Genomic DNA, 12,040 nt, shown 5'->3' on the forward strand with positions numbered 1-12,040 from the left:
ATTCACCCTGTAATGTCACAGCTCATGTCCATGATGAAAACCAGTGAGTCTTTATTTTACATGGTGTTTTTAATGACTGCAGTGTAAATGAGTCTGTGGTGAGGACGAACCGAACCAGACGAGACCGGCTGTGTGTGTGGGACTCACTGTGCCCTGAGGAGGTCTGGGTGGGTCTTCTCCAGGACTCTTCTTACCCAGACAGGCCACTCTCCAGGCCTCCTGGACCTCCGAGTTAAACACAGTGAAGACCAGCATCACCGACAGACCCTGAGAGAGGGCGGTCGAGAGAGGCAGAGGGACACAGAGAGAGAGAGAGAACGATGGAGTTTAAGGTTTTAATCTACAAGATCTTCACACGACCACGTGTCCAAACATAACACTGTCACAGGTACACAGGGAGTAATGTTGACATATCTTATGTTATATTTACATATCTATTGTACATATATTATATTATTATTATAGTATTTGATATTGTCATCTTGCAGTTTTCTTTCTTGACACTTTGCCGCTGTCATTCTGCACATTCCCCACTGTGAGACCAATAAAGGATATTTCATCTTATGTGTAAAAAATAAAATAAGTAAAATCATCAATCAGCTGGATACTGTTTGAATTAGAGTTGGAAATAACCCGAATGTATTTATTCAGTGGATTAGTTCTACTACTGCCACAAACACAGAGCTGGTCACACCTGCACGAGGCACAGGACGTCAAAGATGTAGTAGAAAGCCAGGATGCTGTTGTTCACAGCCATGAGGCCACACAGCCAGGTGGAGGTGGCAACCAGCAGCAGCAGGAAGGCATTACGGATGGTAGCACTGGAGAGAGAGAGAGGGAGAGAGAGAGGGAGAGAGAGAGAGAGAGGGAGAGAGACAGAGAGACAGAGAGAGAGAGACAGAGAGAGAGGGAGGTTAGATCTGGATTCACCGGGACGAGTCTGTGATGTCACTCTACCAGGAAGTGAGAGCAGCAGATAAAACCAGAGGAAGAACACAGACGTCTCTGTGTCGATCTGATCAATAACATGATCATAGTTGATGAGTGAGACAGATTTGTTCCCTGTTCGTTCACAAATCATTATCAGCACTACGCTCCCCATGGTTTGTGATGCTCAGTGAAGAAGTTAAAACACGATCTGATAAAAGGAATAAATAAAAGTGTTTGTTTACACATTTAAACTTCAAACTCTTTTTTCATGTTTGGTGTAAAGTTCTTTTATTTTATTTTCATGATTCATTTCTGTTCATTTTCGCTGTTTTTACACTAAGTAGAATTGTTCAATAAACAGAAACAGTATAAAAACATATTATAAAGAGTGACGCAGATTTATTTATTTCATCTCATTTTACATTGTTTTATGTCTTCTCATGTGAAGCACGTTGGGCTGCAGTTCTTGTATGAAAGGTGCTCTACAAATAAAGTTTATTATAATAATAACAATAATAATAACAATTATTATTATTATTATTATTATTATTATTATAGAGTATTTTGCAGTGGTAACACTTCAGTTTCTCTGAGTGGGATCAATAAAGATTATCGTAACGTATCATAAGTTTATTGAAACGTCAGAGTAACGCTATACAACAAACCAGGATGATTGACTCGACTGTGTCTGTGGTGCAGACAGATTATCTTCATATTAAATCACATTATATCATTTTATATATATATATATATATATACACACACACAATATTAGACCACAGACTTCAAAGACAGAATTCTGGTGTTTTTAAAAAGAGATCTTTACACAGCATCATGTGACGAGTCATAAAAGACATCATGTGACATCACGCGATGGGAATCAGCTGACAGAACCGTCCTGTACTCACATGACAGGAAGCTTCTTGGTCTCCTTCTGCGACGGGTTGCAGGACATCTTGGCTACGATCATGAATATCCCCCCGTTCATCTGGAGAGAGCAGATCAATACAAACGGTGAGGCAACATCTTTAATGCCCTTCAGCTGATCCAACACTGACATTGCCGTTAGCAACATCAGGATGAAGATGACACTAAATCAATGAGGATGAAAAAGTCAAAGGAAAAAGTTAATCTCTTTCATTCTGTTTCAGTTCTTTAGTTTCTATGAAAATAAATCAGAGTGAAAAAAGAAAAATGCAGGATGAATGAATGAATGAATGAATGAATGAATGAATAGAGAAGAAGCAACAGAACAGCAGGATGAAAGAGAAAGGAAATAGTGTGTAAATCCTCTGCTGTGTAATTATTCATCAGGATTTTAACCCCGGCACATGTTGTGTCTGAGATGCTGCGGTTGCACAGTGACGGGTCTTAGCGTGATGTAATTAGAATTACAGTGAAGAGTTCAAGGGGGCGTCTTCGTGACATTCGTCTGGAGAGCTGCCATTCGTCACTGAGGAGGAGGTCGTGTGTTAATGTGGGAAGGAGGAGGGAACACGAAACAAGTTTACACAGTTTCACTATCTGATTATATCATGTGATGATATCAAACAGTCTCCATCACATCACGCTTCATTTTATATTCTTATTTTCTACGTGCAAACAGATTTTAAAATCCTCCTCCTGGTCTGTAAAGACCTAAAGGTCTCTGGTCTGAACACATCCGGACCCCTCAGGTGATCTGGGTCAGCTTCACTCAGTGTTCCCAGAATCAGGAGCAGGTGAAGCAGCTGTTAGTTTCTCTGCTCCTCACCTGTGATAGCAGATCGCTCCCTGGAACACCTGAGATCTGCTCAGACTGTCAGCTCAGTTAGATCAGGGACTGAAACATCACTGTTCACTGCAGCTTATCAATAAATCACGTACACATCATCTTTTAATCTGCTGCAGGTCTTTTATGTATTTAATATTTCTATTTATTCAAGTGTTTTTAATGTTCTGTTGTTGATGTGTTTCCAGCCTGGAAGCTGCTGTTTGAATGAAGGTGTTTTACAGGATTAACCACGGCGTGTTGTGACAGACAGGAAGTTACCAGTATGACGATGGCGATCGGACCAGCGAAGCTCCAGATGAGTTTGTCGTAGATGGAGATCCAACAGAAGTCTGGGTTCCCGTAACCCTCTGGGTCCAGGCCCACAGCAAGACCTGCAGCAAGGAGACAGACCAGACCAGACCAGACCAGACCAGACCAGACCAGACCAGACCAGACCAGACCAGACCAGACCAGACCAGACCAGACCAGACCAGACCAGACCAGACCAGATCAGATCAGACCAGACCAGACCAGACCAGACCAGACCAGACCAGACCAGACCAGACCAGACCAGACCAGACCAGACCAGACCAGACCAGACCAGACCAGACCAGACCAGACCAGACCAGACCAGACCAGACCAGACCAGACCAGACCAGACCAGACCAGACCAGACCAGACCAGACCAGACCAGACCAGACCAGACCAGACCAGACCAGACCAGACCAGACCAGACCAGACCAGACCAGACCAGACCAGACCAGACCAGACCAGACCAGACCAGACCAGACCAGACCAGATCAGATCAGACCAGACCAGATCAGACCAGATCAGATCAGACCAGACCAGACCAGACCAGACCAGATCAGACCAGACCAGACCAGACCAGACCAGATCAGACCAGACCAGACCAGACCAGATCAGACCAGACCAGACCAGATCAGACATGGTTGCTAGGAGATCTGTCAAAAGTCCTTGTGTGTCCTTGTTTGGACGAACACTGTCAAGGTGACGGTCGAGGATTTAAACATTTTTTAAATTGAATTGCAAAAGTGACAAGAAATGGAAAAACCCAAATACAGACGGACAGATAAACACACCTGTGAGCCAGTGTGTGTGTGTGTTTTACTATCTCCACATTAAAATGTCACTGAAACCTGTTTAATTCAAGTGTCAATAGGACACCTTATCTACACAGCCAGACTCACTGTGGATGTGTGTGTGTGTGTGAGAGTGTGTGTGTGTGTGTGTGTGTGTGTGTGTTTTGACGTCGATGTACAGACACGTCTCTACCAACATTTCAAAGAAACCTTATGTGTCTCCATGTCTGTGACTGTGTTGACGTGTGTGTGTGTGTGTCACCTGTAATAATGGCGGGAACGCCCCAGCCGATGGCGTAGTAGAACCTCATGGCTCCGTAGTTGATGTTGCGCTGCTCCGTCTGCATGCGGTAGATATGAAGACCCTCCACGAACATCCAGGCGAAGGTGGACATGAAGAAGTAATGAAGCAGGATGGCGACGACGGTGCACAGAAACTGGAGGGAGAGAAGAAGAAGAAGAGAGAGAGATGGAGAGATTTAGAGAGAAATGCAGCCATGAAAGGATGAAGGTGCAGGAGAGAGGTAGAAACTTGATCATGTGACTGTCAGCAGTGATGTCACTCAGGAGCTAATTAACAACACGACTAATGAACAGAGTGAATTCCAGCGTGTTACAGGATATCTCCAGGAAACACACTAAACTACTGATATGAATTTAAGAGCCTGTTGCTAATGTGCTGAATGACAGTAATAACCCAGGAGTGTGATTACAACTGATACCTCCATCAGTACAGGAAGGTACCTGCCCCCACAGGTGTTTCCACAGCCGTCTGTGTGTGTGTGTGTGTGTGTGTCAGATGAACGTCTCTGTGTGGTCTGTAGATATCAGTCTGTTGTGGGACAGCAGAAACTCAAGAGTGTAAACTTCGATTGTTTGTTATTCTTGTTTTGATTCAAATGATCTGATATTGTTGCAACATAATTTGTAATTTATCTTAATGAAAAATATTTAATTTCATCTTCAAAACAGTTAATGAGGCACATGATGTTCCCACGCTGTCACACACACGTTTAATGAACACACACACTAAAGAAACGCTGAATAAACCTGAACTCTCCTCGTGAATCTGACGATCATGTGTTTAATGTAATGAACTGCTAAATAGTGTTTCTGTGTCTGTGATACAGACATTTATTAAACATCTGATGCAGATGGAGAACTTTGTGTTTAGTGACGCTGCATGAACCATCGGGTGACGTCACATCAGTGTTATTGGTGTCATCTTTGTCAGGTTTGACAGTCGTCAGGAGCGAATCCAGAGCAGGAGAAGCTCTCATGAAGAGCAGCTGTTTGGTTGGAGTCAGTGCTGCCTTAATTCAGAGTCTTAGCATTTAAGCTTTCTGTGAAATCACCCTCAGGCTGCACTGCAGCAGCCTGGAGACGAGGATTTGAACTCTGTTTGTTTGTTTGGCCGGATGAGAGATATGTCACTCAAACTCAAGTGGCTGTGAATTACAGCAGCTGCACATCTGAACGTCCTCAGAGAGACGCCTGGTGCTGTTTGACAGAATCTAAAGCCACCACAGGAAACAGCCTGGAAACACAGGACTCAAATGAGACGTCTGTTTTCAGAGTCATGCTTGGAATATCACGTTTAACTAAATCAAGAGAACAAACAGCAGTCTGCTGTGATTGGTCCATTTGTAGTTTATGTGTTCTTATCAAATACAAACACCAGTTTAAACCAGCTGCTCTCAGACATGACTTCCTGTCTTCAGGTCGCAGCGTGGGTTCACCTGTAGTTCACCTTGTTCCAATACTGATGAAAACACAGTATGAGGTCTTGAGTCTATGCACCGATCAGATACCATGTCATTCATTAATAAACTTTATGGTTTCACCCCCAGATAAACAGATAAGATGAAACAGCAGTTCTCATGGGGAAGTCGTGCTTGCAGCCACTGGAAACTGCTGTTTTAGAGCAGAGAAGAAGAACTGATTAGCCGTTAGCAACATGTCGGAGTGTTACATGTTACTGTTGTGTTTGGCTTCATGTCTTCTTCTTCTTCTTCTTGAACAATAAAGCTTTTTAAATGTGAATTAGTTCTTTATCTTTTATGATTGACAGTTAAATTAGATAATAAAAGAAAGATTCTATGGAACTCACGTCTTTGTTCATGTTTTACAGGGTTTAACCTGAACCACTCAACTGTCACATCATACTGAGGCAGTACACAGCTGTGTATGGATCACACTGGTTCTGTGTGTCGGCCAGTACACCACCTCAGGTGACGTGATGATATTAGGACGGACAGCATGGTGTCGGAACATCTCTACTTGTGGTTACACCTGATGACTTCAATAAATATAATAATATTTACACATATTAAATACAGTAACATGTCAAATTAAACTTTTCCACTTCAGTTTGCACCAAAGAAAACAGAATAAAAACATGACTGAAGCAGAGCAGCGAGATCTAAACACTTCTGTCTCAGGCTTCATGCAGAAACACACAGCTGAGTGTGTGTGTGTGTGTGTGTGTGTGTGTGTGTGTGTGTGTGTGTGCGTTCAACATCTTTAAGTTGAGGAATGTCCCAGATTTCAAGGTTAAAAGAAGCTCAGTGCAGATTCCTCACAACACAGAAATAGCTGCAGCCTTGGCAGCAATACAACCAGACGCTGAGTTTACACACACACACACACACACAGCTCTACATGATGCACATGAGTTAGAACCTACTGTTGAGCGAGGAGAAACCGGTCAGAGTCACAGTCCACTGTGAGGGGATCCTGCTTCATTAATTAGATTTCATGCTGAGTGAGCACATATTTACAAGACTCTGCTCCTTAAACACACACACTTAATTATGATGTAACAAAACAGACGGAGGAAGAAAGAGAGAAAGGAAAGAAGATGATGTGAAGTGAGGAGGAAGGAATAAAAACACACCAACCATCCTGCAGGAGAGTTTATCACGCTGCTCTAGAGAATGAGGGCAGAGCGGGAACCAGTGAAACACTTCTCATCATAAAAGAAACAAACCTGGAACAAGTTCTTCTTAATTTGAAATTTATCTTAATAGAAAATATTTAATTTCATCTTCCGGACGAATGGCCGAACCACTCATGAAGCACATTTAGAATATTTTTGTGGATCAGCAGCAGGAGGAAAGAGACGCTGATCAACAGTGACTTCTGACGGTTAGACCTGAGTTACTTCAACACTGGAAACAGGCGGGTGTGTTAATCAATCTGTCATTGACTTTTTAAACAATAAACACAACGTGTCATTCAGAAAAAAGACCCGAGATCCAGAAGGTAAAACTGCAGTGTGTCGTATCCACAGCTCTCACAGTGTGTGCTGATCTCTCTCTCATCGTCCCCTACACGTTCTGTCTGTTAGAGCTGCACCAGAGACGCAGGATGTATGGTGTTCTACAGTGAGTCTGAAGGTGAACGTCTCTACGTCTGCACAAATCAGGCCACAAGCTAAATATCTGCTCATCCAGAAAGAGCTGTGAGCCGGAGGACAGAGAGGCATCACTACCACTGACCTGCTGTTCAGTCTGGTTGACCCCGAGCAGGAACACCAGCTCCGACAGGAACATGGCCGCCGCTGTGTTAGAGTGGATGCTCCTGGTGTTGGACTTGAGGCCTCGGAGGCAGGAGAGCACCAGGACGGTGAGGAGGAGGGCCAGCATGGAGACGCACAGGGAGGAGTACGTGACCAGAGCCAGCGTCTCCAGGTCTCCCTCCAGCTGCTGCTCACAGAGGAGAGAGGGGGTGGGGGTCGGGTGGGGGGTGGAGAGAGAGGGGGGGGGTGTTATCATCATTTAGGTGGAGCAGATGAAAAAGTAAAATGTGAGGGGAGGGAAGGAGGGAGACAAATTCAGTAAAAGATGAAAAAGTCTGGGATCATATTCACATCACCATGTTCAATCATCTGGAAACTACAGCTGCACCGACCGTGAGGAGCTTCATCAATATCAACATCAATATCTACAAATAACCATCAGGTGTGATGTCACACAGGGCGCTCCTGATCTGCGTGTTCGTCAGTCTGTGCACAGAAGCATCAGCTGCCAGTAAACACAACACACTCCAGGAGACTTATCAATCTGCAGCGTCTCTCCTCCTCTCTGTGACGGACTGATGATGCTGAAGAAAAACGGCTCCAGGTTTCTGATCCCTCAATCTTTCTTGTTTCTGATTTATTTATTTGTTTGAATGAATCACGTCTTCCCTCAGTCTGCAGGACGTCAGTCAGGATTTCACTCTCTCTAAATCCAGTAACTACAGCTGAGACGGTCCAATGACAAACAACACGCTGATATTAATCCATAACATTAACAGCTGATAGTGAATGTGAAGTTAATCCACTTGATTGAATGATGATAAAGGTGTGTGAGGGTCACTGACCTCTCTCTGTGAACTGTCCATCAGCACACCGAACGTCCCCAGTCTCTGACACTGACAGCGGACATGAGACGTGTTCCTGTAGACCACGACACAGTCCCTCACCGTCCAACAGCCTCCTGGCTCATACCTGCGGGGGGGGGGCAGATAGATAGATAGAATAAAACATAAAGCCTTATACATATTGTTAATATAGTGTAACTCTAGGTGATAATGAACATGTACGTGTGTGTGTCTGTACTCACGGGCTGCTGTGGTTCCACTGCACACACAGTGGCTTGCTGCGATTGGCCGTCTCCAGCAGCTTGAACTCCAGCAGGATGGGCTGGTCCAAGTGTCCGCCCACAAACGTCTGGTTGTTGTAGACGGAGAGCGTGACCACGGGCGAGTTCATCACGGGGTGTCTGGGAAGCCTGAGGCAGAGAGCAAGGTGATGCTGGGGCCATTAACTCCATCACTAAACTCACAGGAAGTTAATTAACTTCAATTCTGATCAGCAGTGAATCGTTTTAGTCGTTTATCAAACTTTCTCTAGTTCCAGTATTTTCTGAGTTTCCTGTTTCACATCATTGAAAAGAGAAAATCTCTGAGAGATGGTCAGAATTTTATTTTACTGGTCACATGAGACGATTAAAGATTCGATGTTAAACCCTTTGAAACTGCCTGAGTTTATCTTTGTCTTAAAATACAATCAGCTCTGTTTCAACTAATCACACACTAATCATTATATTGTTCATATGTAAAACATCATTGGATCCTTCACAGGTTGAAATCAGTCTGGACTCGTGACATGAACAGAAGAGTCAGGAGCTATCAGACCTCCGATCAGTTCAATAGTTTAACTTTCAATAAAGACACAACAGATCAGACCTGTTGGTCATCATGTGACCACATCGTGTTTGTGTGTGTTCAGGATGAAGATCTCGTCTTATTCATCAGATTAAAGCAGAAAACAAAGTCATTTTTTCTTGCTGCTCCAAAATGATGGAACCAGTTTCCATTAGAAATCAGACGATCTCCATCTCTATTTTTAAATCTGGGACACATTTATATTCTCCAACCTTTCAGTGTGTTGTCATGTTCATCAGTGATTTAGCTGCTTGTTATTTACATGTTTCTGTTTATGGTTTATTTACTCTGTTCTCCTTGTGTTTCACTGACTCTTTACATTTGTTTTCCTCGTGCAGCACTTTGTTCAGCTCTAGAAATAAACTTGACGATATATAATGTATCTTCAGTGTTTGCTGCTGAATAACAGGCGCAGGGGTAAAACAGGTTTCTATATAAGAGCCGTAGCTGCTGTAATCAAGTTTTTATTGCTCTGAGTGCGGCGTGCTCCCACCTCACTCCTCGCCGGTCAGTGTGGTACTTGGGGGGGAGGGCGGCTCCCAGACTTCGATAGATCAACATGATGACGATGGTGATGGGCGGCTCCGGTAGGGAAACGGTGCGTCTGGCTGCGGTGTATTCTCCTGTCTGATTGGCTGAGATGCTGACGGGGGCAGGAGCGGCGCTCTGAGGAGCTGAGGCTGGAACAGAGAAGTCAGTGTGAGAATATTCTCTGAGGCTCAGTCTTTATTTCTGTGTGTGCGTCTCTTACGTTCTCTCTCCGTCCGCTCCTTCTCCTTCCAGTTGTGTTGCTGCTGCTGTCGTTGAGGCACCAGGGCGGCGGGGGGGACGATCACATGGGTGTAGGGGTCCCACAGAACCTGACCACGGAACAGGGTGGTGTGGTAACGAGGGAAACGCCGCCGCACGTGGGTGTGGTTCTCCACGCGGTCCAGGTTCATGACTGACAGAAACACAAATGTGGTCAAAGTCACAGGTGTGTCACTGAACATGAACATGACGTCTCCACCTTAATGACACTCGTGTCACGTTACATCTCACACCTCAGGCAGCGTTACCAGTATTCCTCAACACGGCTGCTTCCTGTTGTCCCGCCCCCTTTTTTAATCCAAATTATATTCATTTATAATCAAAAGAAATAATTCATGACAATTGTACGGGGGGGGAAGAGAGAGATAGTGTAACTCTTAGCCTGATAATGAACATGTACGATAGTGATGTGTCTGTACTCACGGGCTGCTGTGGTTCCCACTGCCACACACAGTGGCTTTGCTGCGATGGACGTCTCCAGCAGCTTGAACTCAAGCCAGATGGGCTGGTCCAAGTGTCCGCCCACAAAGTTCTGCGTTGTTGTAACGGGAGAGCGATGGCACACGGAGCGAGTTCCATCACGGGGTGTCTGGAAGCCTGAGGCAGAGAGCAAGGTTGATGCTGGGGGCTAACTCATCACTACAACTCACAGGAAGTATTAACTTCAATTCTTCTGCATCAGCAGTGCATCGTTTTTGCGGCGTTTTATACTTTCTCTAGTTATCGTATTTTTCTTGAGTTTCCTGTTTCACCAATCATTGGAAAGAGAAAAATTCTGAGAGATGGTCAGAAATTTTATTTTACTAGAGCTCCAGGACCATGATAACTGTTATCATTATATAAACCCTTTTGAAACTGCCTGAGTTTATCTTTGTTTCTTAATACAATTCAGCTCTGTTTACTATATCACACCACTACTTATTATTGTTCATATGTAACTCTTGGATCCTTCCAAGGTTGAAATATCTGGGATCGTGACATGAACAAGACGAGTCAGGAGCTATCAGACTCCCGATCCAGTGTCAATAGTTTAACTTTCAATAAAGACACAAACAGATCAGACTAGTTGGTACAATCATGTGACCACACTCGTGTTTGTGTTGCTTTCGGAATGAAGATCTTCGTCATTTAATTCATCAGATTAAAGCAGAAAACAAAGGCATTTTTTTCTTGCTGTCCAAAAATGATGGAAACAGTGTTCCATTTAGAAATTAGACGAATCCCATCTCTTATTTTTTACAAATCTGGACACCATTTATATTCTCCAAACCCTTTCAGTGTGTTGTCATGTTCATTCAGTGATTTAGTGCTTGTTATTTACATGTTTCTGTTTATGGTTTTTACTCTGTTCTCCCCTTGTGTTTCAATGACTCTTTACAATTTGTATTTCACCGTGCCAGACAGAATTTGTACAAGCTCTTATGAAATAAACTTGACGATATTAATGTATCTTCAGTGTTATGACTGCTGAACTACAGCCGCAGGGGTACAAAAAGGTTTCTATATAAGCCAGCCGTAGTGCCTGTTAAATCAAGTTTTTTTGCTCTGAGTGCGGCGTGCTCCCACCTCACTCCTGCCGGTCAGTGTGGTACTTGGGGGGGAGGGCGGCTCCAGACTTCGATAGATCAACATGATGACGATGGTGATGGGCGGCTCCGGTAGGGACACGGTGCGTCTGGCTGCAGGTGTATTCTCCTGTTGATATGCTGAGATGCTGACGGGGGCAGGCAGCGGCGCTCTGAGGAGCTGAGGCTGGAACAGAGAAGTCAGTGTGAGAATATTCTCTGAGGCTCAGTCTTTATTTCTGTGTGTGCGTCTCTTACGTTTCTCTTCTCGTCCGCTCCTTCTCCTTCCAGTTGTGTATGCTTGGCTGGCTGTCGTTGAGGCACCAGGGCGGCGGGGGACGATCAATGGGTGTGGGGTTCCCACAGAACCTGACCACGGAACGAGGGCTGGTGTGGTAACTGAGGGAAACGCCGCCGCACGTGGTGTGGTTCTCCCACGCGGTCCAGGTTTATGACTGACAGAAACACAAATGTGGTCAAAGTCACAGGTGTGTCACTGAAAATGACATGAGTCTCCACCATTAATGACACTCGTGTCACGTTACATCTCACACCTCAGGCAGCGTTACCAGTATTCCTCAACACGGCTGCTTTCCTGTTGTCCCGCCCCCTTTTTTAATCCAAATTATATTCATTTATAATCAAAAGAAAACTAATTCATGACATTGTAC

The 12,040-nt window shown here is 44.4% G+C and overlaps 1 protein-coding gene across 1 annotated transcript in view; it reads right to left on the reverse strand.

Moving 5' to 3' along the window:
• Window positions 1–12,040, reverse strand: part of celsr3 (cadherin EGF LAG seven-pass G-type receptor 3) — a 122,457-nt gene that overhangs the window by 8,788 nt on the left and 101,629 nt on the right. The window contains 10 exon segments of the mRNA XM_022757560.1: window positions 148–267; window positions 695–821; window positions 1,839–1,918; window positions 2,963–3,075; window positions 4,046–4,220; window positions 7,284–7,490; window positions 8,149–8,275; window positions 8,391–8,558; window positions 9,488–9,658; window positions 9,787–9,937. Of these exon segments, the coding sequence (XP_022613281.1) occupies window positions 148–267; window positions 695–821; window positions 1,839–1,918; window positions 2,963–3,075; window positions 4,046–4,220; window positions 7,284–7,490; window positions 8,149–8,275; window positions 8,391–8,558; window positions 9,488–9,658; window positions 9,787–9,937 (1,439 nt within the window).

The sequence above is a fragment of the Seriola dumerili genome, unplaced genomic scaffold, assembly GCF_002260705.1.
Source record: "Seriola dumerili isolate Sdu_G_001 unplaced genomic scaffold, Sdu_1.0 BDQW01000283.1, whole genome shotgun sequence".
NCBI classification, from domain to species: Eukaryota; Metazoa; Chordata; class Actinopteri; order Carangiformes; family Carangidae; genus Seriola; species Seriola dumerili.